This window comes from Ammospiza nelsoni, chromosome 6 (genome assembly GCF_027579445.1).
Source record: "Ammospiza nelsoni isolate bAmmNel1 chromosome 6, bAmmNel1.pri, whole genome shotgun sequence".
Classification (NCBI taxonomy): Eukaryota; Metazoa; Chordata; class Aves; order Passeriformes; family Passerellidae; genus Ammospiza; species Ammospiza nelsoni.
The window spans coordinates 32,667,587-32,693,921 of record NC_080638.1 but is presented as its reverse complement, the minus strand read 5'-3'; the positions used below and the strand labels follow the sequence as shown (position 1 = coordinate 32,693,921).

The 26,335-nt window shown below is 40.7% G+C and overlaps 1 protein-coding gene across 2 annotated transcripts in view; it reads right to left on the bottom strand.

Annotated features, from left to right (window-relative positions):
* GPR176 (G protein-coupled receptor 176) overlaps window positions 1–26,227 on the bottom strand; it is a 36,110-nt gene extending 9,883 nt beyond the window's left edge. The window contains exons 1-2 of one of the 2 annotated variants that reach the window (XM_059475249.1): window positions 26,115–26,227; window positions 21,291–21,705 (exon numbers count right to left, since the gene is read on the bottom strand). In XM_059475249.1, coding sequence (XP_059331232.1) covers window positions 21,291–21,519 — 229 coding nt within the window. In that variant the 5' untranslated portion in view covers window positions 21,520–21,705; window positions 26,115–26,227. Of the gene's footprint in view, window positions 1–21,290; window positions 21,992–26,114 lie in introns of those variants that run through there. The other variant, XM_059475250.1, reaches the window with a different exon arrangement.
* Window positions 26,228–26,335: the final 108 nt, after the last annotated feature.

The following is a 26,335-nucleotide window of genomic DNA, read 5'->3' as shown; positions in this document are numbered from 1 at the left end:
CATGTTGGCCAAACCCTGCTCAAGCATGGATAAATTCTTGCAATTCTTTAAAAGTCTTTATAAGTCTTTTTATATTAGTTTGAGGAAGTGTAGCAATGAGACTGATGGAATAACTTTTATAGATAAAAGAAGACCATAAAACTAAAAAAAAAAGTAAACCTCCTGAAACCAAATCCAACCTTTTGTAACATTTTTGCTACAAACTTCAAAAATTGGTGTTAAAATAATAATTGCAGTTCAGTTTAAAATGGTGGGAAAGTATTTAATTCGTCATTTTAGTATATTTCTTTCAATTTCAGTTTGTGCATATGTGCAACCAAATGTTTTATATCCAAAATGAAGTGTCTGCTGCAAATGAGCTACCTTGGAACAAGGTTTGCTGTATGCCAAACCTTCTTTTCCCTTCATAAAACAGATGAACTCCCTAATTTTAAGATGTTTCTCACTCCTATTCTTAGAATTCTCATTCACACATACCTACTTTCATCCTAACTATTGATTCAGAAGTATAATTATGTAAGAGATTTATCAAGTCAAATGAACAACACAAAGCAGGAATTTGCCCAGCATGGGGTAGTTCCCTGCAGAGTGTTTCAGCATTGATTTAATATATATTGGAAGCCCTTTCATTTAAAGTCTGATACTTGTCTATGTGGTTTCTGTTCCTAGCAATGTATAGTTACCAGGTTTTATGGAAGGAGCTAGTTCATAGCAGCTTAGTCTCAGGACGTGAACAAAGATTTCCTTGCAGGAACAGGTATGTCACTGGTTTTTGTTGCAGCACCACTTAGAATTATCTAAGGCCACAACCTGCCTACATAATCCATGGGCAGCTGCTATTCTGACTTGCTCTGAAGGTAGAGCAAAAGTAGAAAACATATATGAGGAAATTTTAAATTGTACTTACAGCAAACATAACTTATATGATATGATTTTTGATGTCAAAATAACTATGTACATTTACCACTAATGTATTTCCATTGTGATTTTTTCTTACTGTTGTCCTTAGTATTTGATGTTTATTGTCTGTAAGGAGATTCTAAAGTAACTGCATCCTGCTAATGGTCTTGTATTCCCACTTGTATTTCTTTCAGATATGCTTATTTGAAAGAAGGTAAAAAAGCATTGCACTGGTAATCTTCCAGTTCTTCATACCCCTTGCCACTTTTTCCTACCTCACCTTTTGTATTTGCTATCCCACTAAATTGAAAGAATTTCTAGACAGGAACAATCATTTTCTCCCTTTTGATAAACTATGGTCCTTCAACAGCCATCAAGACCATTTCAGCCCATCAAGAAAACAACCAAACCTCCAAAACTACTTATTTTGTTAAAGTACACTTGACTTGCCTGAATTCCTGGCCTCTATTTTAAAACCAATCTCCTCAAAGAATCTGAAACTCTTCAAGACCTTGGAAGAAAAAAAGTTTAGAGAATATTTCATCTGCAACTTCAGAACCATGGATTGTTCCCATGTCAGGAAAATATGGCAGCAAAGTGTAGCTTTCAAACCTAAGCTAGGAAATTGAAAAACTGAAAAAAGAGTGTCTAGATGTACTGTCCTAACAATAACAGGAATATAAAGTCTTTTCAAAGTTAGCAACTTTTTAAATTACAGTGCCTAAGGGACCAGCCTTAGTACAAAAATGTAACCAAAGTTTTTAAACCAAGGATTTTACATGATGTCCACAAGATTTCCCCATGACATAGGGAGCAATTTTTTGACCAATTGTACGGAGAAAGGAAATACAAGGAACAGATATAGAAGAGATAAAAATATTGGATGCCCACATCATCAACATATGTGAAATTATTAGCAGAAGTCTGGGATCCTGAATCTCCTTTGCCAACAAAGGATCATATCTAGTGAAACCCCTGGCCAGTTTACACAAGGCTTCATGCCTCAGAGAGCCAATCTGATGTTGCCAGTGAAACACCACAAGGCCTGGAATGCAAGTGAAGCCAGTAATCTTCCTGAATGGACAATCTGTCTGTTCTTCAGCATCCTTGGCACAAGAGGAATAGCTATTGTCCCTTTGTTTTATAAAGTAATCAAAAAAGGGCTGGATTGAATCTGTATTGCCATGAGAGGACTGTGTCAAGCAGCAGGGTGATTTACTTGAGCAACCCTGACCACTGAATCTAACTGGAAATAGCAGCCTTAACACAGGAAACAAGCAAGTTTTAGGATTTGTTTTTAAATAACACTGCTAACTGCCTCTTTGTACCTCTTTGTTTGCAGAGAGCCTGCGGTCACTTTTGTTGGTAACCCCCTAATGTAAGTGCAGACATGGCTCTTCAAATGCACCTTTTTGTCTAGCTTCCCACAAGCATCTGCAATTCACAGGCAGGTGTGTTGGTGCCATTAAGGATGTAAAGTGACAAAGATGTGACTTCTCACATCACAGATGCTTCATCAGAAAGCCAGCCCTAGTCCCTAACAAGGTTCTTTTAGGAAGAACCTGCAGGACCCCTGGCATTTCTGTGTGACATGCCAAGGGCAGATCCAGGAGGAGGCTGACAGCTTTGCACTTGGGAGGTTGCGAAAAAAACTATGGTTTAGAGCAGCTCTGGCATTTGGCCTGGGCTGTAAGCTGCTCCACCATCTACAGCTGACAGGAGTAACTTCCCACCTTCCACACTCAACCTGATGACCACCTGTGCTGTTCAGAACCTTATTCTCTCCTGCCTTCACCCTCATATCCACCCTTGCACAAAATGCTGCCAGACCAGAATGCAATGCCAATATCATCCAACAGTATCATGCTTATGCAAAATTATTTCTTCTGCATTCAGTCCTTTTCTATTTGTTCACTTAAGATTTTCAGACAAAACTTATAAAAAGAAATTAATTGCTGTGCTATATTGCAGTATAGTGGATATGTGAGATCTATGCAGCCTATACAACCAACTGGACAATTTTAATTTTACTAAATTACTGGGTAGCTGTTTTTTCCTGGCTTGTTTATTGAGGAAAAAATGATATATATATGAAATTTAAAATTAATGACACAACAGAGAGCAAAATTTTAAAAGCCTGTGGTAATTACTAGTAGCTGGAAGACAGACTTTATCTTTTTTTTTTAGAAAATTGAGGCTATCTTGCACTCTTGATTAAAAGAGTGTTACATTAGCACCAATTTTCATCCCCCATTACAGCTGAAATTAAGGAGTTTGTAGCTGAAAGATATCACACCAACAGCTATTTTACAGAGCAGAAACTATTTCTGGACCTACCCCACAGTCCTGTGACTTTTATGCTCTGTACAACCAATAAAGATCTGACATCATTCCTGCATTAGTTTGCTAGTGCTTCCCTTTCTCCAAGTGCCAGTTTAATAGAAACAAAAATTTATTTTTTTATGTAGTTTTGCCATGCAACCATTCACCAGGTCACCAGCTGGGCATGTTTGCTTTTCATTTTTCAAACACAGATGTCTTCAGACAGGAATTACATATGCCTGATACATCCTGTGCAGTGGGATTAATTTACATTATATTTAGAAACAAGCTTTTTTCCCTCCCTGCCAGCTGACTGTAATGAATGGTTGTCTCCACTCCTCCCAGCCCTGTAAATGCACTGAAGTAATACTCAGAATAAGAAAGTAGATCTGGGGACTCTGACACGCATCTGAGAAACCAGGAGTTATAAAAAAAATCACTATGATCCTAAATCAATATATTATTAAAAAATCACATGGAAAAATATTCTGTTTAGTTATCAAAGTGTGGCATTTCTCTGAAGAAATATGAATGTATGGAACCAAATCAGATTTATCCCATCTATCAAAGAGAAGTGCTCCCATGGAATAACTCTGGGCAGGCAAGGTGCTTCACTGTTAAGTTGATGGTGGCATTTCTGGCCTGACAGAATGCAAGTGGGGTTTGGTTTGATTTGGTTTGGTTTTTTCTTAAAATATATAGAGGCCTGAAGTATAATTTTATATTTTCTTGATCAAGCATTTCACCTACAGAATTAGTTGTTGACAGAGACTCTCCCCAGATTTCTTCTCTCTTATTTTTTTACACTCTTCCACAGAACTCAACTATTGGACTTCTGTATTGTCCCCTCCTAATCTGCTTTCTTTTACTTTTTATAACTGAGTTCCCTTTTCTTAGCTCAAAATCCTCCCAGCAAGACACAGTTCACAGGCCCATTCTGTCTAAGACAGCACTGCTAAACCAGAATAACACTGGGCTTACTGAAATGGGCCTCAACTTTTCAATCTTCAAATGCCTTCACAGAAAACACTGAAAAAAAATAGTATGAGTACTCGACACTTCCATTCAATTAAAAAAAGACAGGAATACAGCTCATTAGGACTGATGACTTAGACTCCAGACCAACATGCAAGTGCCCAGGATTGACTGTAGTAAATGGAGCCAGATTAAGAATACAAAAACTGGAGAAACATTGAAATTTTTCTTTACCTTAGGAATATGATTTTTTTAAAATTCTAGGTCTGGACACCATGTAGCAGCAAAATAGTTCTGATAGTAAGATAAGCTGTAAAACTGCCTAAAAGTCACCCCAAATACAAAATACACCCCTGATGTGTAGAAAGAGCTATTAACTTTTCTTTAACCTTCCAATAATCCAGATGACTGCAATACTGGCCAAGAGAACATTTTATGCTTTAAATCTGCTTTTCTTCCCTAGTGTTAGAAATACAACTAGACATGCATATTTGAACTTCATAAATTGTTGGACACAGCAGAAGATAATGTACCCTGAAAGCTACCATAACATTGCCAGTAGTTTGCTGTGTGTTACATTGCACTAGTGCAGCAGTGCATGATTTGTCATGCACTGATAACACAAACTCCCTCATCAATCATCTGCATGCAGTATATAATTTTAAACTTGTGTTTTGCTGATAGATGCAGCTGAACAGAATCTCTTTGCTGGTAAATGGAATTTTTGGGCCTCTTAGCATATTAAAATCAAACTGATTTCCATATTAAAAAATTATAAAAAGCTGGAACAATATAACATAAATTTAGTTTCTAGCATTATTTTCTGAAACTAAAAAAATATTTCATTATATTTATATTTATATTTATATTTTTGCATGTATGACCTGATAAGGTAAATCATGTATTAATTAGCCATATGCATGTAAAAATTTAATGAACCTAAGACACATGCAGCATACAGCTAACCCTGTAAAGGACAGCAGCCTCCAGCAGAAATGAGAGGGAGGCTCCATATGTGCATGTCCTACCTCTTCCACCAAAGAGGCAGTGACTTGACTGGGGCAAATCAGCAAGTGGGTGCATCAAACCACTTACAGCTTGCTGTGTTTTCCAACACACATATACAAATACATGCTCATTAGCAAAGCTTTCCATGGTTCTCGCATCTGTTCTCTGCAGCCATATCAAAAACAACATTTCTTGTTGTAACACAGGCAGTAAATCCACAAATAACCAAGATATTAGTTGCTGTATGATTGACCTCTGCTTATTAAACATACAACCCATTTACTGCTACAAACCAAGGCATGCATTACTTATATTTCATATTTTGTATTTTAAATTTCTCACATACTTCTTCCCTTTTGCTTTCCCACAAAAACCACCATGTCAAACTGGTTGGGAATGTTTGGATGACACATTTATGTAATTGCTCCTCTCTTGTACTGAGTCACCCACTGTCAGCAGGTGAAAATGTTTAGTATCTCTCTATGCCACATGGAAACAAGCAAAAGTAAAAACAACTCAGCAATTTTTCTTGACTTCAGTAGACAAAGTAGCAACAAAACCATATTCCAAATAACTATGGTGATTTCAGCTTTTCCATTAAGGGCCTAAAATGTGTCCTTAACACACGAAAAGCCTTCAAGTTGTACTGCCATTGCCTGGATGCAATATTTTCAGTAATAACTATATAATTAGTCTTGTTACTTTAAAAGCAAACATGGACATACTTTGTACCTTCAGGGTATGGAATATGAAGAGCAAGATAAGGATCCCATATTTCAATAGTCCCTCAAAAATCACTATGACAAATCCAAAAGATCTTCCAAGACAGCAGAGACAAAGAAAATGCTCTTGTTTATTTAACTACAAGGGTTTTGGCATACTTCAACTTTTGACCTTAATACAAGAAAGAGTAGTGGATCCTTTCCTGAGCCATTTAGGGATTTGTCTGTGGAGACCTGCAACAGAAATACCAAGATCAGTCTGAATGAAATGCAAACAGAACAAATAAGTGTGAAAGCATCAGCAGAAGCAATAAAGCAAGAATGCTTTATTAAAAGAATGTTAAAAGAATGTCATGTATGGATAAAACAAAGACACCTCTGACAGCAATTCTTAGACCACAGTAACAATATTACATCTGATACAGGCAGTACAAACCAGTTCTGCTTTTTTTCTTGGTCTTGGTCAATTTAAGCTGTTGCACATGAAAGACTAAATTCTTCCTTATCAAAGTGGTTTCGCTAACTTTCAGATGAAGCCTTTCAGAAGCCATCAAAAATTTAGTTTTTCTTAACCACACATTATTTTTGATATGGACAACATTTTGGTTGTTTCACAGAAAGGTTGGAGTTGGAAGAGACCTCTGGAGATCATCCAGTCCAACCCCCTGGTAAGGCAGGTTCACCCAGAGCAGGTTGCAGAGGATCACATCCAGACAGGTTTAGAACATCTCCAGAGAAGGAGACTCCACACTCTCTCATGGCAGATTGTTCCAGTGTTCTGTCATCCTTGAAGTAAAGGAGTTTTGCCACATACTCAGATGGAATTTCCTGTGTTTTCAAGTTGTGCCCCTTCTCCTGTCACTGGGCACCACTAAAAAGAGTCTGTCCCCATCCTCTTGACATTTGCCCTTAAGACATTTATATGCATTGACAAAACATATTTTCAAAACATACCCTCTTGATTCATTTGTGATGAAGGTTACTTGAATCTTTAGATCACTTTTATTTCACCATTTGTATCAACAATGCCCACAAAAAGAACTTAATAAATACATTCACAAATACAAATGTAAAATCACTTCATAATAAAACAGCACAGTTGTATTATTTGGATTTGGAATGTGTTTGGGTTGTTTTATTAGAATAAATCACTAGGCATAAAGCTAGCACTGGAAATGAGCAAATCACATAAAAATATATGATAAATGAATTGAAAAATAAAGAAGTGGGATAGTTTAAAAAACCCCACCAAACAGTAGTGCATATGGTGAACAATGTCATATAACTAAATTACTCTCAGCTTTTGTTAACAAACTCTCAGGCTTGTTATCACTGAAGTTCCAAAATCAAACCATCACCATGCTTACACTGAGAAAATATTATTAATGAATCTTCAATGCAAATAAATGAATATGACTTGGTTTTCTCATGTTAATTCAATCTAGGACATTTTATTCAAAAAACTTATCAAGAAAAAGGTATTCCAGAAATTCTCTTTACCTAAGAGACATTGTAATAAACCATTATTGAAGTACCAATACAAGCATCAGTAATGCTTAATGAGGAGACACTCAAAGAACAGCACAATCCACTGTCAGAGGTTACCTCGACTTTTTCTGATTTTCCAGTGGGAGACAACCCATTGTCAGTAACTTTTCAAAACAATTTGCTTCTAGATGTGTACTGGGGAACACCACATGAGAATCACTGTGTAAACTTCAAGGGTAAGTTTAATACAAGCAAACAGAAGGCTTCACTGTGATAATAATTTAAGATTGCATAACTGTAATAATCTCTCATATTTTAAAAATTATATAAATACAACAGGAAAAATAGCTGCTTCTATATAATAAGAGAATAATATCTTATAAGATGCTTTCATTTTAGCAAACTAGCATATGCATTTCTTTTGGATTCTGTTGAAGCAATCCCTTTTTTTTTTTTTTTAAGGTATTTATTACCATCAGATTGCAACACTCCAGTGCTTTCCTAGAAAAATATTCTGCACAGGAAACCATATGACAACCCTTTGCCCTGCCCTGCTCTGTACACAGAAGCCTGTGAATGCTCCATAGCCATGATCCACTTGGCTCTCTGTGCTAATACTGTAAGAGTGACACAAACTGTAAAGCTGCTTTAAAAGCTTTAATGTATGAGAAGTGCATTCAGAAGCAACCTCTCTTCTAAGAGCACAGTAAAGAAAGCCTTCAGCAGTCAAGTAACAAACTTGAAATTTACAAAGTATGTGATCTAGACTGAAAGTAAAGACAGAAAAAACAAAGGGCCCGCAGTATTCTAGTGAGAGGCTACAGTTGCCTCTGGAGCCTACTCAATTAAAAATTAACTTCAGAAATTAGCACTGTAATGCTGTCAAAAAAATCACTGCATCAGAACTCACAGGCATTGTTAAACCCTGACTCGTTCAACCATGGCTCCTCTGAGCTGCTCACGAGAGCACAGTGGAACTGCACCCTGAGGAGAGCAAGGCATCCCAGCCTGCATCTCCAGCAGGATTTACATGACTTCCCTGATGCCTGTCAAATTGTTTCTAGTGCAGATTATTAATTTCTTTGTTCACGCCTCACTGGTCCAACAGCAATCAATCAAAAATTACTGGTATTTTAAGGACAGGAAAGTTAATTTACTGCTTCAAGCTTTATTGGCAAAACATGCTAATCGGGATGGAACTGAAAACTACGATGGCTATATAAATTTTTCAGAAAGCATCTATTGTATGCATCAATCAAAAAAAAAGTTTTGAACTATTAATGTTTGAGTTGTATATACATTACTGGCTTTAAATTCCTGATTAATAGCCTATTTATAATAGTCTTAATCTGACAGTACAGAGTGGTTAGACTAAACAGTGTATCCATGTGTATCCATTATTTCACATTTAATTCACAGCATGTCTGAGGGCTTAGATTTTTTGTTTGTGGGTTTGGTTTGGTTTTTTGTTTGCTTTGGTTTGTTTTAAGAAAAGTAGCTCTTCCAGATGAAACACATGGCTAGTGATTTCTGCTACAGGGGGCATTACAAATTGATGGCAGTCATTTAACTTTATTTTTTGCAATGTTTTGAAATACACAGACCATAGATGTACCTGCCTGGCTACAGAAAGCTCCCTTATAGGCATCAGTACAAGCCACTACTCTCTCAAGGCTAATGTGACTTGATAATGATATTCTGAAAAGAAAATGGAAATTCAAAGTAAATTTTATATTGCCATACAGTAAGAGAATTGGGGAATGAACCAATGGACTATTTTCATTTTTTGGAAATGAGGAGATTTAATTGGGAAGCATTTTTATATATTCTGTTTTTGCCATCCCACTGATCTGAGGCTGCCTGATTTATGAAGTAGTAGTGAAATATTTCATAACCAGCTTCCCTTTGCTGAGATGATAGTGTATCTGTAGGAAATACCAGAAGATTTACATTATAAATTTACGTTTCTCTTAGAAAAGATAAAACCATAACAAAATGCAAAACCGAGACCTGAAGCCACTTTTGATCTGTGAAGCAAGCACTGCAGTGAATTTGGCTGTCCCAATACTTACTTAGAGGAACATGATCATAAAGCTACACCTTACTGCCCCCTCAAACATGCTAAGCCTGTGACAAGTCCTGAGAGGAAAGCAGGACTTGCAGGTCATGTCTGATTCTCCCTGCTATGGACAACAGAATGGAGAGAAGATGGGCAGTTTTCCTCTACCCTTCCACCAGGTTAATAAATCAAAGTAATGCAACCCATAAAAGAAGGAGGCAGGTGTTTTTCTTTGGAATACAAAAGGGAGGGGGGAAGGGAGAGAGGAAGAGACTTCCCTCCTGTATACATCTCACACATGGCAAGTCCAAGCTCTGCTGGGAATATTAAGGGAGTGTCAGCCTCCCAGAGACACAAAGTCAGAAACTGCTCTGTATTATCCCGATCACCATTTCTAATTCTCTATGCAACAAAGGACGTAAGCCAAGCTTTGAGCAGATGCTTCTTGTGTCACCAACTCACTCCTTACATCACCCGTCGTGCCCCCAGTGTGATCAGCACTGACAGACCCCAGTGTTCCTCTCCACAGCCTGACAGAGGAATCAGAAGGCGTTGTCTGGTTAAATTACATTTCTTTCAAATATCACATTTAGATGAATGATGTACATTGATAGTACAATTACCAGATTTCCATTGCTCTGAAAAAATATAAAAACTGTCATCCAATGCAACTGGCACTGAAATTATTTCCCTCCTCTATTCTAACTTATGTTAACTGATTTTTTTACCAGTTCGACATTACTGAGAAACAGTACAATTGTTGAAAAAGAAATGTGCAGCTCTGCCTCTTTGTCCACATATATAGGGTAATTTTAGGGTAATTTTTTTATTTCTAAGCATTCTTTATGACATTTAAAAACATGAAGATTCTCAAAGACCATTTTCATGCTGTATTTGTTGGCTACCAAAGATATTAGTGTGTTTTTTTTTTTTTTTCTCTAAATCCACTTTTTTTCAAATGCTTTAAAGCACTTGAGCATATTTCCACTCTACCTCTAGTCTACACAGATGGGACAGAGCAGTTCTGGAGCAGTCACTGCTCCAGACATGGCACTGAGCTTCCTGGCACCTACTTTCCTTTGTGCAAGGAAAACCAAAGCATACTCCCTAAGAAATAGCTAACATACTACTAGTCTGAGACTGCTATTTCATGCTGCTGTCGCAGCAGTTACCATGCCAAAAACAACAAATCTAAAAAAAAAAAATCTCTGACTGCACTCAGTAGGTTTAGCACCAAAACAGTAAAAAGGCTACAGGAAAAAGGAGATGTAAAAAACCTCTTTGGTCTGCCTGCTTCTTTTCCATAGACCAAGGTAATTTTGTGCAACTCACCTTCATATCTACAGTCAGATTTCAGTCTTTATTCCAGTTCTTTACAGGTTTTACAACAGAGTTTAAAAAAGTACAGAATTATTTTTTTTATTGCATGCTTCTGTGATGATTTCTGTTTATAATCAATCTTAGGGAAGCCCTAAGCAGCAGCAAATTGTTTAAAAGACTTTCCATATCATGGCAGAATTATTCCACATAGTGGTAGTGTCTGATTAATCAGAATAACTAAAAGCACTCAACAACCAGCAGGGATTTTCTAATTAAGACTCTTCCAGTGTAGGGAATCATTTTTCAAATAAAAATTTATTATAAAATAAGTTGACTGAAACATGATAGAAATGTGTAGGAGGGAGAGGGGGAATGTGGGTGTGGGGAGGGGGGGTTTTCTAAAATCAGAAGTATATGAATATTTTCTTTCTAGAGCTTCCAAAGGTACAACCTGGCCATTGTCTACAATGAGAGACCACAAATAGGAGGAGTACTGAGATAAGATCACAGTCTTCCCTAAGAAGCCATGTTACCTTTGGAAGTCACTTATGGCCCAGAGGAGGATTCTTTGGGTGGGTATCCCAAGCCAAATACTCAGCAGATGGAGACCGTCCATCTGTATGGCTTCTCAGGACAGACAGCCAAAACTTACTCATCATTTTGAACAATTTCAGCTGTATGAATCTCTATGCACATCACAACCAATGCTCCTTCTGCTACCTTCACATACTCTGGCTTCTTTTACTCTTTCCTTTGCTCTCTGGACTTTAGAATCTCTTTTCTTCTACTGACTGTGTTTTTAAAAAAAATTTTTAAAAAAAGGATGTCTTTGCTGTCCTATTACAAAGGCTTGTTACAGTCAGAGAAATTTTAGTGTGGTGGCAATTTATTCTTTTTTTCAAATTAAAGTGCAGACATAGAATACTGAATACTTAATAGAATACTTAACCAAATCTTACATGAACACTAGAGAACTGCAGTGGATGAAAATAAGGATAACAGATAACAATTTTTATAAGTGGAGTAAAAGAACATTCTGTAATAGACTATTGAGTTCTGCAGCTTTTTCTGTAAGTATAATAATAATTCTGCTGACCTGTACATGATGTTCCTTTCAATGTCCTCATTTTCCATTAATGCATCAATGTTTGTGTGGACTAGGCAAAATAAGCCTCTATCTTTTAAAATATGGGCTCAAAAAAAGCTATGGACATGTCAGAGAACAGTATGTTGTATGTGGCAACATCCCCCTGTAATTCCCTGATGATTAGCAGTCATATACTCAGTGTTACTGTACACATACAGGTCCTCTCCCAGACTTACTTAGGCAAGATGGAGACACAACATGTTAATTTAAAAAAAAAAGGCTGTGTCCAGGCATCACAGGGTATCTGTGCATGCCAAACAAAATAGGATGAATGCTTCTCTCTCTGTGCTGGAAGAACATGTAACAAACAAAGGGCAATCACACAGGGCAGGTGGCACAGCTGTTTTGCCCAGGAAAGAGAGGAGCAGGGGGAAGGCCAAGCAAGACAGGTGAGTTTGGCCCTGTCCTGCTTCCTTTGGTGGCTATGTGCTCTGGGTAAGTGGGGGTTTGGTGAGGCTACTCAGAGCATTTGCCAAGCAACTACATCTTAATTTACTGCTAAGCACCTTACACAGGCACCACCCTAGAGTACTGCAGGGGGACAGCAATCTTAGTCACTGAAGCAAAAGACAAGCTAAATTAATAAAATCTTTAAAAACTAACATGTTAAATTCAATGTGCCAGCCAAATTCCAAAAAGAAACAATGTTATTGGCCAAAGCACAATATATGTGATTACCTGCTCAGGGGCAGAGAAGTCCCTAATTCAGACTGATACAATCCAAAGGGGTTGTAGCTAATGCTCGTCTGAAAAAGAAATGTGAAATAAACAGCCTAATATCACAAATGGAAAAGGCAAATCAGGCAACTCTTTTTCTTCTAGATACTCCTAAAAAATTACAGCTATTAAACTGAAAAAAAAAAAAAAAAAACAAAACACCCTACCTCAGTGGTTTCCACTTGTTCCAACTAATTCAGGCAATAGCAGAAGAAAATATATTTTAGCCCATTTTATGACTGACTTTTTTGTTTGTTCTGTGATATCAAAGAAATTACCTAGTTGCACCATACAAAATATAGGTACAACAAAAGTAAGGTGTGCTGGGGTCTGGAAACATGCCAAGTGACACAAGGTTTGTGGACAAAGATACAAGAGGTTACACAAGAAATAAGATCACTTTGCATTTTATCAGTCTTCTGGAAGAAATTGATGAGTCTTTGTATGGAATTGCTCTGACAGACAAGAAAATAAGTCAAAGGTGGTAGAAAAAAGCAGGCTACAAATAGTCTCTGTTTCCCAAACAACTAGAGGCTTTTTTCCCCATCCCAAGAGAACTGGCAGAACAGAAGGAAGGACTGTATTTCCTAGGATCCAGACTATTTGTAATGGAAAGGAATGTCAATTACAGCATAGAATATCCTAACTAATAAACCATTTTGAAAGGCAGCAGTCCACAGCGATCTCCCAGCAATCGCCAATGACAGCAAGACCATGAGCAGAGAATAAGACAATCAGAGCTCTCCCTGCCATCACCATTCCAGCTTCACTGCTGTTTTTGTTACCACCATAATGCCATTTGCATTGTCTGGCTAAACTCATGCCTTACCATGAGAGGTTACACAATTTCCTATTGAGCCAGCCTTTCAGTCCAGGAGATTTTCCTTATTGCAATGTTTCCGTGGAAGCTGGCTGACTACAAGGCACCAGCTCTTCTCCCTGCTTCCAGCAGCTAAATCTAATTTAAAGATGCTAAAAATAAAAAAGGCTTACATGTAACAGTACTGTTCAGAAAACAAGAGGCTGTATTTCCTGCAGGGAGAGCATTTAATCAGCAGTGAGATGAACAAAGGTACAATACAATAATTGTTTCACTAGTATTTCTGCCATTTGCAAACTTTCTAGCAGTACCTACCCCACTATCAAAACATTTTGAGAAGTCTTTCCTCATTGAATATTGAGACAGCAAGTATAGGAAACATAACATGGAGAAATCCCAAGTCTTTGGGCATCCAATTTAGCTATTGCCCCAGCTATTGACCTCCCATACTGGACACCCAAGACTATTTAGAGTCATTTACAAATTCTGTGATGGGATCAAAAACAAGTACAACAGGAAAATAAAACATTAATTTGGTAATATGGAAAATTTTCCTTAAATATATACAGGATGTATATAAAATCTTTTTTCTTCTCTGCAAAGCACTTCACATTGATATTCCCACTAGTATACATCTCCTGTATGATCTCAGAGTCTCATCTTAACCAAATATCAAAAAGAAGTGTCTTGTAGCCTATATTAGGAAATATTCACCTCCATGAAGGAGCAGGGAGACAGCAAGTGTGGGAACCTGAAAATCCTACTCAGAGAAAGGATCTCCCATCCCAAAACCTCCCCAGAAAACGACACTATAAGCCAAAGCTGATAACATGGATTTTATTTAACAACGTATGTGAGGTAGAAAGAAATAGAAAACAGAGAGGGAGCAGTGGAGAAATCAAGTAGAAAATAGTCACCACCTGTGGATCCAGTGATATTCTGTTGGTCCTTCTTCACCCTGGGCTTCTTAGTGGTGGGGCTACCAAGGTCATTCAAAACATTTTGCTATTTATACATCCTAGCAAACAAAGGAATTAATTTGACTACACAGTTCTCTTATTCTGTTGGCTAAATTATTTCCTCACCTCTAAGGCTAATAAGTGCCTTAGAGGTGCTTATTCTTTCTCTTCTTTTGAGCTGGTGGGCTGTGAGTTGGTGGTTGCAATGTGCTCCTGCCAGAATTATCTTTTAGGGAATCTGAGCTGATTTCAGCACAGTTGCTGAGTTGGCTGTCCTTGAGGCTTGTAAATCCAACATTATTTGTGCCCATTACCAGTGATAGATTCTTCTCCCCAAGCTTTTCTAACACGTCCCTTGGTCTGAGATAACACCTGGACAATAGCATCCCCTTTATCTTATCTCAAGTTCCCACTGTGGTGACTTATCTTACAGTCCAAGCTCCAGGTATCCAGCCATGGTGGTTTGGATAGGAAAAAGTGCGTGAGATCAGAGGGAAAATGAGATAAAAGGCATCTATAAATTAGCATTTAGTTCATACACTGGTCTGGCCACACCCTGCACCTGATCAGCACAGTCTGTCCCACCTTGTCATTAAACTCCATTGCCAACTCTTCTCATGGGTGAGGGGCTCTCTCCTCCATGGAGCTGTGAGCAAACAGAAATCCAAGTGCAGTAACTGGGGAAAGACCATGGGACATCAGGGCTGATGCATCAAGATGGCAATGCCTGGAGAGACAGAGAGTGAGCATTTGTGTGGGTGCGTGTCAGTGTGTGATCACGACTGAACACCAAGCCAGACCAGCCAGCAAGAAGGAGATGCTCAGGAAGCCAGTGCTGGTGTGGCCATAGGTGTGATCCAGGTAACCAGAGGGGACAGCAGAGGACCAGGAGCTCCAAACCGGCTCCTGGAGAAAGCCATCTACATCTGTGTGTCTGTCTGTGAGGCAACTGGGAGGCAAGAGGATCCCAGGCCAGCTACTGGGCAGACTGGAAGTCTAGGACCAGCTGCTACAGAGTGATCCATATTGGCTTATATGTCCATATAGTTATATATTTTATACTAATGGGCTTTCATCCTTCCCCAGAGAGGGGAAGAGGATGAGGCCATTGATACACCTTGTTTCTGCCCGAATGCTGCATTTTCTTTCTGTGTCAGTCTGTGTGTCTGCTCATGGGTAATAGGTATAGATGTATTGCTTGCACGTGTGCCTCTTGGGAATGTGTGCTCAGCCTTGCTGTTGCTCATTCTGAGGAAATGGAGCTGTAGCAGGAACACCTCTACTGGCCTACAGGATTCTGCAGCACAGCCAGCACCTTTTGTGGAGATGTATACCATTTCCTAGATCTTGAACAATGTTCTTCAGTGGCAAACGTACTTTTTCCAACATCACAGAAAAAAGAAATTAAAGATGAACAGAATAGGAAAAAAACCCCCTCATTTAAGAGCTCATGACACCTCCCTAATAGCAACCCACTAAACGAAATCTGTAACAGAACTAACACTATTTAAAATTCTTGCTAAGTGCGTGGGTTCATTCATGCCTGAAACACTAACTTACTGCCCATGACATCAATACAAAATCTCAGATCTAGATTTTCACTGAAGTTCTAAACAATCAAGCGATACACACCAGCAGGTGTTTCAGCAACTGTAACTCACAATAAAAAGCAAATCATGACATCCAGTCACTTAGTTAAAGAGCTGTGGTTCATAGCTCTCATTAAAGTGTTCACAGGGGAGTACAGACAGTAAAATGACTGGTAAGAATCAGTTTCTCTCTAAACAGCAGCAGTCTGACTCTTCCTCACAAGGGGAGGCAGAGGGGCAGGCACTGATCTCTTCTCTTTGACCACCAGCAACAGGATCTGAGAGAATGGCCTGAAGCTGTCAGGGAAGGTGCAGATTGGATATCAGGAAAAGGTTCTTCATCCAGTGGGTGGCTGGGTACTGGAACAGACTCCCCAGGGAAGTGGACACAGCAGCAGAGCTCAAGAAGCATTTGGAAAATACTCTCAGGCACATGGTATAATTCTTGGGGCTGTCATGTGTAGGACCAGGAGTCAGACTCAATGATCCTTGTGGGTCTCTTCCAACTCAAGATATTCTGTGATTCTAGGATAAATGGGATCAATGGCTATCTACAAGGCACCAGTTTAACATCCTTGACACACATGATCTTTAGAGACATTGGTTAACCCCCCCAATACATGTCTGAGGAAGTCTTCATCACACAGTACCCCCACAGTATCAGGCATATGCATTTCAGGCATAAATCATTGCATCTCATACTTCCAGGCTAGGTAAAGGGCTGTTTTCCCAAAGCCTCTCTTAAAAGGCAGCAGCAGTGCTACCTGAAGGGCCCCCAGCCAAAGCCAGACAAGGCGCCTCTGCAGAAGCTCGGGGAGAAGAGAGGTCTCCATGGCAACAGGGGCCCCAGCAATCTCACAACCCCTCTTCTTCATCCTTTCCTCAAACTCAATTTTTCTTCCAAAGAGAATTGCTTAGCAGTTCAACTGAACACACACAAAAAACAAAAGCATAACATCTCTTCCATGTTGACTTTACCAAGACAAGGAGAAGATCAGTTTCAGGGGCAGAGGGAGACTGGGAAATGCTCATGAAAAGGGGCAAGCCTGTCCTACAGGACACTGGGAAGGCAGCAGAGGTTCACTTTGCACACCTCTTTCAAAGCACATAATTTTCCTTCAAAACATGGCTGGAAACCAGGAGGTAACCAATCTAACCCATGACTTTCCAAAAAGCACTATAACCACTGAAATAGAGTTGAAACTTTAGCAGAGCATCCTCAGCCTTTCCAGTTAAATTTCCTGCTGTACAGGACAGATTTAGGAAGCTGAAAGAGCAAGTAACATAGAGCCTAATTCCCCAAACCTCAAATAAGGCACTGATCTAAAATGTCTGGGAAAGCTTCCTGGATTTGGGATTATGTGGGATACAGCTAGTAAAAAATGCATAGAAAGTAAGATGCATATTCAGTCTGGGGAGTAGACATCAGCACTGAAGACATTTCCTTTCTCATTGTAAATTGCATCAATTTTGTGCGTGTGGATTTTTTTCCTAAATGACTGACAAAAATTATTTTTTTAAAGAAGAAATTCAGTTTTATATAACATGGAAATTGTGAACATACCCAGTCTCAGGAACAAATGTTGATTCTCAGACCCTGGAAATATGAAAAGAACAGAAACTCCAAACCAGGAAATTTCAGTTAGATATATGGAAGAATAAACTGTGAGGGTGGTGAGACACTGGAACAGATTGCCCAGGGAAGTTGTGGATGCCGTGTTCCTGGAAGTGTTCAGGGCTAGGTTGGATGGGGCATTGAGCAGCCTGCTCTAACTAAGGGTATCCCTGCCCATGGCAGGGGTGATAGAATGAGATGACCTTTAAGGTCCCTTCCAACCCAAACACTTTCACAATATAATTCTACAATGGGATATAATCTCACCTAAATCTGACATGACATGAGCATTCAGTTAAAATTGTCAGTAAAAACACAACTCATAAGCTCCTCCACTTATCTGCTGCGACTTTATGTGCAGAACTAAGTAAACCATGGGAAAACCATGTTCAGAGAGAGAGCCCACATCCTCATCTGCCTCAAAACTCTTATTTCTGGTCTTCCTTTCCCTTTTCCTGAGTAGGTGCTATTGTCCTCTGCATTTCACCCATTATTTTTATCTCCCTTTCCAACAAAGCTCACTGTGCACACTGGTTCCAAGAGCTCTTTGGAGACCCTCTTCATTTCCAAGATCTCACCCTACTGCTCGCACTCAACTGAAAGAGGCTGCAGCCACCTCTAGCGACCTCTCCCCACCAAAACTCAGAAGTGATACACTCTCTTTCTTCTTTCAAAGCTGAAGTAATAATTAGTCTATGCATACTGATTCCTTCTAATGGCAAGAGAAAAATACACCTTGCAGATCAGTATTGCTGTACTCCTATATTCACCGCAAAACTGATCTCAGGAATCTTCTTTGATAAAAAGAAAGCTATTAAAACTTTAGTCACTTGGAAAGGGAGCCCTATGTCATTCCAAGCTTAAAATAAAGAAAAAGAAAAAAAAATTTGACTCATCCTTGCCTTCAGCAGATATAATGAAACACTCAAAACAGCACTGTTCTGTCATATCACAGTGAGAACTAACACAAGAATTTATCCTAGTGTCCCAAGTCTTCCCACAGGACTCAAACAGAGGTCTTAAATGGGAGAAGAGAAAAGAAAACCATAACAGGCATCTCTCCCACAGCTGAAAACATTCTTGTGCACAGCAGGGACCTAAATTAAATTCACAACGCCAACTGCAATTCTTCCCTCTTGCAGGACCTGCACCTCTCCATGCTGTACGCTCCTGCTAATGTCAGACCCCTGCAATCATTAGCAAGACTGGGTGAGTCATATAGGTTTGCTCCATTTCAAGCTGAATTTTTTTTCCTTTAAAAGGGTAATTAATGCTGTTTTATCAATAGCAAAGTGCCTTGGGCATGCACTGATGATGTGAAATGCACAAGCAGCACATCCACCCAAACCAGAAAGGATTCAAACCCACACATCCTACCCCTGAGGGGCGTGACCCCCTCTCAGGCTTTAGGGAGAAGGACTGTCTCATCCACCTACTGAAGGGCTGCCCCTCTGCAAAGAGGAACCTGGGACTCACCAGAGCAAAGAACTGCTGTTCTGCAGCTTAACTGGGGGGCTCACATGATGGAGAAAAGAGCTGGATGCCACTCACGCTCCAAGGACCATGGCAGAGATAAAATGACAATTAACAGTGTTTCTGGAAGCATTAAGTGTGAGGCAAATACCCAGTTGTTATCCCTGGCTGATGCAGAGATACTGTCCAGTGTGTGAACATCCAAAACTCCTGGCACATATGAGATGTTGCTTTCTTTCCATTCAGTAAAAAAGAAATAGTAGCACATTCATTGGGTTGATATGGGAAGACATTTTTAAAGACTCCAAAGTTCTCAGCTGTTATGATACTGTGTATCATCAATGTTTTAAATTAGCACTTCAGGGACACAGGGAGACTAGTAGCAAAGGGTACTAGTTTCAAAAAAATAGTTTAGATTGGTTTCCATCACTGTAAATGCATAAGGCCCACTGCTAACATTTGTCATTGGACTAGTGCACTTTCATAATTAAAAAAGTATATTATTTCCTCCCCTGTTTAGCTCTTTGACAGGCCTGGAAAAGTTATTGATCTGGAAGTTTCATCAGCCTCCCAGCCATCCAATCAGCAAATAAACCCCTTGTGACATTTTGAAATGTTTTCTCCATGTCTTGAAAACAAATTGCAGGAGGGCCAAACCATAACTTACATTAATCTTGCAAAATTTGTACCTATGGTATTTTTTGGTTGGTTGGTTGGTTGGTTGGTTGGTTTTTAAGAACTCCTAGCTGCTGAAGGAGGACTACATGATAATGTCTGTTTTCTTCTTCAAATAATTTTGGAGGATCCACGCTCACGAAACAAAATCTGGACATATGACTCAAATTTATTCTCTGTAAGGTTCAAAACCCAAAAAAAGGGAAAGAATTAAAATTCTGAATTTCCTCATCTAGTCTTGTTATTTTAGGAGACTGTTTGCTGGCTATTGTTTTGTGCCAGGTACTACCCAACAAACAAAAAACCACAGAGTACCTATGATAGTAAGAGTATCCTTTCCCCACAATATATGCTAAGAAGAAAAAAAAGCAAGAACCATGAGAACCATGAGGATTATCTCCATTGCACAGAGGAATAGTCGATGCCAAAAAACTCAGTGATTTACAGTAAGAGCCAGTAAGAGCATCGTTGACTGGAACTCAACACTGTTCCATGGCTATGCTTATCATCTTCTTAAAACTTATTTAAGGAATATTACATGTTACCAAAAGGATATAGATATTAGAATTTATTACCATGACCACAAAAATGGACTTAACCATTAGTCAGGATCAGGAAAATCCAAAAGATCCAAAACAAATTCTTGATAAAATGAGCCAATGACCATCAGCAAATTCCTGATTAACTCCCTTAAGAAAAGCTGGGTGCTTTCTCAATCAAGCCCTGTGTGTAAAGCCTTGAATGATTAAGGTAGTAGTGACATTTTACTGAAATCCAGCTTACTTATCTCCCAAACAGTGCTAACTTGACTCACCATAAGGTTTATTTTGCCTTGGATTTTTGTTTTGGAATTTTTTTCTTTTTTTTTTTTTTTGCTAATAAATGTGCACATATTCCTAACAAAATTTGGTGTAAGCATCGAGAAAGCAAATGTACACACATTCGTAAAATTATATAGCAATACCTTACAACCACATATGATTCAAATGACAACACATATGATCCTACTGTAAAGCAAGATTGCACATGGTTATACATATTTACAGTATAAAGTACTCCTAAAGGATTTATTCAAAATCTGGGGGACACAAATGCCAAATTATTGCAGAGTGAAGCATAAATTCAGCAAAACTTGTTTTAAAACACTCCACACCCTTGTTTATGTTAAAGAGAACAGATCCCATTCCAGCTGAAAATAAACATGTCATGAACCCATGTAAATTTTGCCCGTTTAAATTCTAGTAGAGAAGGTTACTAAGTAATACATACATCCAATGTAGAAGTTCTTATCCATGACGAATACATTTTATGGCAACACCTTTTACACATCAAAACCTACAAGGAACTTTAAATCATACACCTGAGGACCAGAAATGCAGCAAGAAGAGTCACGAAGGCAGCCAGTGATGCCAGGCACCTTTTGGTCCGCAGTCCCTGACCACAAGGATTTAAAACAAAAATAAAATAAAATCAACCGAGAACTCCAGCAACTCTCACTCACCCAGCAAAGAGCCCACAAAGATGATAACCTGCACGGTGGTGGTGAAGTGCCGGTAGCTCTGCTCCTCGCCGTGCTCCTCGCTCTTCACGGCGCCCGCCTCGCTGACATTCCCGCCCTGCCACACCATCTGCCCGGCCGAGGCGCTGCCCGTCTCCAGAGCTCCGGTGACAGCCTGGGACGGGGCATGGTCGCTTTCATTCACCAGCACCCAGCTTCTGTCGTACCCCATGGCGAGGTTCCGCCTTCCTTGCTGCCCCCTAATAACACAGGTTGTCCAGCCCTTGTCTTTAGTGAATGCACGGAGCCCACAGGCAAACAGACGCTTCTGAGGATAAAGCCCGGTCTCTGCCTCTCGGAGGCATCTTCACCACATTCCTGTGTCCCGAGAAGCAGGGCTGGCTGTTCGCGTTGTCACCTAGTAAGTCATGACAGCCAGTAAACAAAAACAGAAAACAAGCCAGGCTTCTGCTTCCGATCAGCTGTGCCATAGTTTTTGCTTCACCCCGCCACAGGTCTCCTCAGCATGTTTTACCGCAATATGCGAGAGAGAAGGAATCGCGGTCCCCAGAATCACACCCCGCACCGCGGCTCATCCTCCCTCCGCTGCCGAGGGTCGCGGCGCGGCCGCCGCGCACACGCTCGCACGGCCACGGGCTCCCTGCACAGAAAAACCGGCCTTCAAAACTGGGGAGGCACCAACACTGTCCCCTCACTGCACTCTCGGCGTTGGCTCTGGCTTTGCTCACAGCCCTGAGAGAGGAAGAGCACGGCTTTCCCCGTGGCACACCGGCTCCCGCTCTCTCCTCTGCTCCTGCCCGCTCCGCCCGTGCGAGACACGGCTCCCTCCCGTCTCTGCTGGCTCTGCGCGGCGCCGGACGCCGCGGAGACCCTCGCACAGCGTCCAGAGAGGCCCGCGACTGCTCAGGGGCTGCCCCTGCGCTCCCGCTGTCCCTCGGGGGAAATGAGCTGGGCTTTGGATCGCCAGGCGGGGGGCGCTCGAGCGATCCTACGATCCCTGCTCGCCCCGCGCTGAGCGCGGCTGGCAGCGGCAGCCCTGCTCCTTCGTGCTCCCACATCCCGGCGCCGAGCCGCTGCGGCCCCGCACCGCCAAATCCTGCGGCCATCCCGAGCCGGGGGAAGCAGGAGCCGCCGGCTCGCCGCGCTCCCCAGGGCGGGCGCGCCGCCATCACGTAACGCGGCCGCGGCGCTCGGCGGCGCCGCCATTTCGCTCGGGGGCTGTGGGAGCGGGCGGGCGCCTTTTAAACCGCTGTTTTGAAACAGGTCTCTAATTCTGCTGACAGACTGTCAAAACACGGTGCTGGGTTCTAGATACGCATGTTACTTGTTAAAATAGAGTTTTTCTCTAAATGTATAATTTTCCAGAAAAGCTCTTAAGTGGTCGTAATAAGGGCATTGATTCTACAGATGATGTCCATCCATATAGTGCATACACATTTGCCTTTAATTTGGAGACTAGTGATAGTTAAAAATTAAGCCAGAAAGGTTTTTTCAGCCACTGGCTGCCAGTCTGGAAGTGCCCCGGGAAGAGGAGCTATCCATGTGCTCAGCCCTGGCAGAGCAAGGCTTCCTCAGGCACCCCAGGCCCATGAGATGTGTTCCAGTAGCATCCGCCTGGTCTCCTGCAATGTGAACTTCAGTGATCCAGGACAGAGCTGGGTGCTGTGCCATGGGTTCAAAGACATTTGCTGACCACAGGGATAGGGGACTGCCATTGCCCCATCCCACCACAGATCCTGGAGGCTGTTGGCCAAGCCTCTGCTTGTACCTCCATGTGTTTGGGCCCAGCCATTTGCAGCCTCCTCTCATTCCTCTAGGAGTTCACTGCTCCAGCCACTTGTCTAATAATTCACATCTCTGACTCACTTATTGTGGCCTCAGACTCACTCACCCTCCTACCTTTTCCTCTCACCCATAACTCATTCACTTTGTCCACCTAGTCCCTTCTTCCCCCACTTTCTAAGCAATAATCAGCAGCTTTCACCATGCTTTCCCCTTACCTTTCCTTTTCTGAACAAGCTTCTTCCTCCTTTTTGCCTGCAGCATTCTTGTGGCCAATGTCTGTAACCAGAGTCTGACCTCAGTCCCTTACCTCCCAGTCACCTACAAGGTGCTTTTCCTCACACAGCCATCCTTTTCTTCAGTTCCTCCATCAGTATGAAATGATGACCAAGGAGCAAGACAAGAGTTAATGCTTACTATCTACAGCCTACACTGTGTATCCTCTGCATTGTCTTTGCACAGATCTGCATAGTCAAGAAAGATTGAGCTGGCTAAAGCCAAGCTGGCCCTGTGGTCATAGGATGGTCCAGGTTTGAATTAGGAATGGAACAGAAGTAAATTGCACAACTGGAACTTTGAAGGACACCATGGCCAAAGAAGAAATCTTTGTCTGATTAAAAGTCATTTAAATATTAAAATGCTCATATCTGCATATGCTAATAAGCTTAATGAAGTACATGCTACCACATAAATTACTGTATTACTCTACGCTCTGCTTAGACCATTCTATAGGTAATGTAGGAGGGGGTCAGATTGCACAGTATGTAAGGAGGGCAGACGTGTTAGGACTGCACAGTATGTAAGAAGAAAGACCCTTAAAGACCTCAGAGACAGTTCTCAGGCTACTCTCCTCTCCCTCCATCCAAGTGGAGATGCTGTCTTGATAAGCGGGTACCTGCTATTATTATTATTATTATTATTATTACCCAAGTTAACACAATGTTATCATTAGAACTCTATCACAGCTTGTGCATTTATTCAGACTATTTCTGTTGCTTCAATAAATCACATTATTTGTAAATCTGTGCTCATAGAAGTTCCCATCGAACACGACCATGTCATGCCAATTTGATTATAATCAGAAGAAGCCCAGCTGCATGCAGCCCCTCTGATCTCTGAAGACTGGCTGGAATGCAAGAGGTTTTATTTTCTGCCAAATTTCTTACTCTTAATACTCAGAACCTTTTCTCTCCCTCCTGCACTTCATAGGAAGATTGACTTCCCCTCACCATGCACATGGGGAAGTGAAAGCACATTCTCACAAATCATTTAAATTTTATTTGCTAGAATTAAACTTTAATGTTGTTGTGGGAGAGAATTTTAAATTTTGCCTTAAATCTTGGAAGTGAAGCTTCTGTCCAGATGCAGTCTGGCACATGTTTGAGGCAGGTGTATTCCATCGTATTCCAGTAAATCTGTGCTGAGCATGTGAAGACTCCCTGCAGTAATGTAATTTGGTTCGGTTCATGCAGGTTTTCAGAAGGTTAGCTAGCAAAGCCACAGCACTGAAAAAGGTTGTCTCTTCCTCATCAAATTTTCACACTCCTGCTGGAGTACAAGACTTTTAAAAACAAATTCTGAGAATGTTTTTATGATTGTGTTATTTTACTCTAGCTTTCTTCTTAGAAACAATGAATCATTATAGAAGTAATTAAGGGAAAAAATAGTTTGAGGTAGACATCTGGTCTAGAGCACTTCATCTTAACTGGCTAAAATTTTGCCAAGTCACAAAGTAGGGGAAAGTCAGGCAGCTTTAAAAGGCATGTTGTTATCTGGCCCACCCACTGCTATACAGTGTAACAGGGGAGAAATTTCCCACGTGGTGGGCTGTGTTCCCCACACCACATGCTTGGGAAGTACAAACCCATGATTATTGTTAGAGGAAATTTTGCTGACATTTCTTAATTACTTACTGCATCACCGAGGCATTCTTGCTGTGTATTTGTGTGGGAGAGAAGATGAATCTGTGGCCTGGTCACTTTTATTTCCAGTCTTTAATGCAGGGAAACTTTTTATTTATTATATACAAATTGATAATGAGCATACCCAACTGTACCAGAAGAAACTCCAGTGATCAGTTACAGTGCCCCAGGTCACAGATGACTGAGCAAAAGGATGTCTCTGTTGTTGCTAGATAAACACTAAACGGCTTTGGTCTGTTTCCAGACCACTTCCCACCAAAAAGCAGATGAGATAGAAAGACCCTGCCACTAAAGACACATTCCAGGAATGGTGAGGAACAAAGACCAGCATCACAACAGTGATACAATTTAACACTTAGTTTTCGTTTGATACTAACGACACTATTTAAGTGCAACTGAATGATAAAGTATGCGTGGAACAAAGTTTCAATTTCAGAGGTACAAATTGAGGGCTATAGAAACCAATCATTAGTGTAAATGAGTGGTTTCTTTATAACAAAAAACTCTGTACCCAAAGGTCAGGGAATAAAGTCAAAGTCACCAAAACTACATTCCTATATCTGGGTGCGTGGTAGCAACCTGCAGACTACTGTAACTTTTTTTTTTTTGTTGTTGGCTGGGAATTACTCACTTAATAGATAAGCTTGTATGTATGAATTTATTTGGGGTTTCTTTGTGAAGATCCCAAAACTTTAAAGACTCCCTCTTGTGGCAGGCCTTTTCAGTAGTTACCGTGTGAAGGGACCGAAGGAAAGCACATTTTCTTCTCTGGTTGTCACTGCTCCTCTGACAGCCCCCAGCTGCCTCTCTCTGGCAGGTCCCACCAAGGACACCCGGCCTCCCTGTTTTGTTTGCAGTTCAACCAAAGACTGTTCTCCCTCCACCTGCTATTACTCACTACAGCAGCTGTCGGTGGGAGCCTTTCTACAGTTTTCACGGGAACTTGTACCCTGCCCCAGCTCTACATGAAATCTATACTGAAATTCGTGGTTATTTTTTCCCTTTTATGACTCTTTCTCAAGAGGGTCATAACAAAGAGTTTAAAAAAAATCTACACAGTATCCAACTGTCTTTGCTGTGTATCTCTGTAATGCAGATATACCTGGAGGCCTATCCTGTGGCAGCTCATTAGAAGAGGTTCTTCACCCAGAGGGTGGTTGGTCTGGAACAGGTTCCCAGGGACGTGGCAGTGGCACCGAGTCTCCCAGAGTCTGGACAGTGCTCTTAGTCACACTGTTTCGTGTAGGGAGTCCCGTGCGGAGCAGGGCCTTGCACTCGGTGATCCTTGTGGCTCCGTTCCACCTCGGCACGTTCCTGCGGACG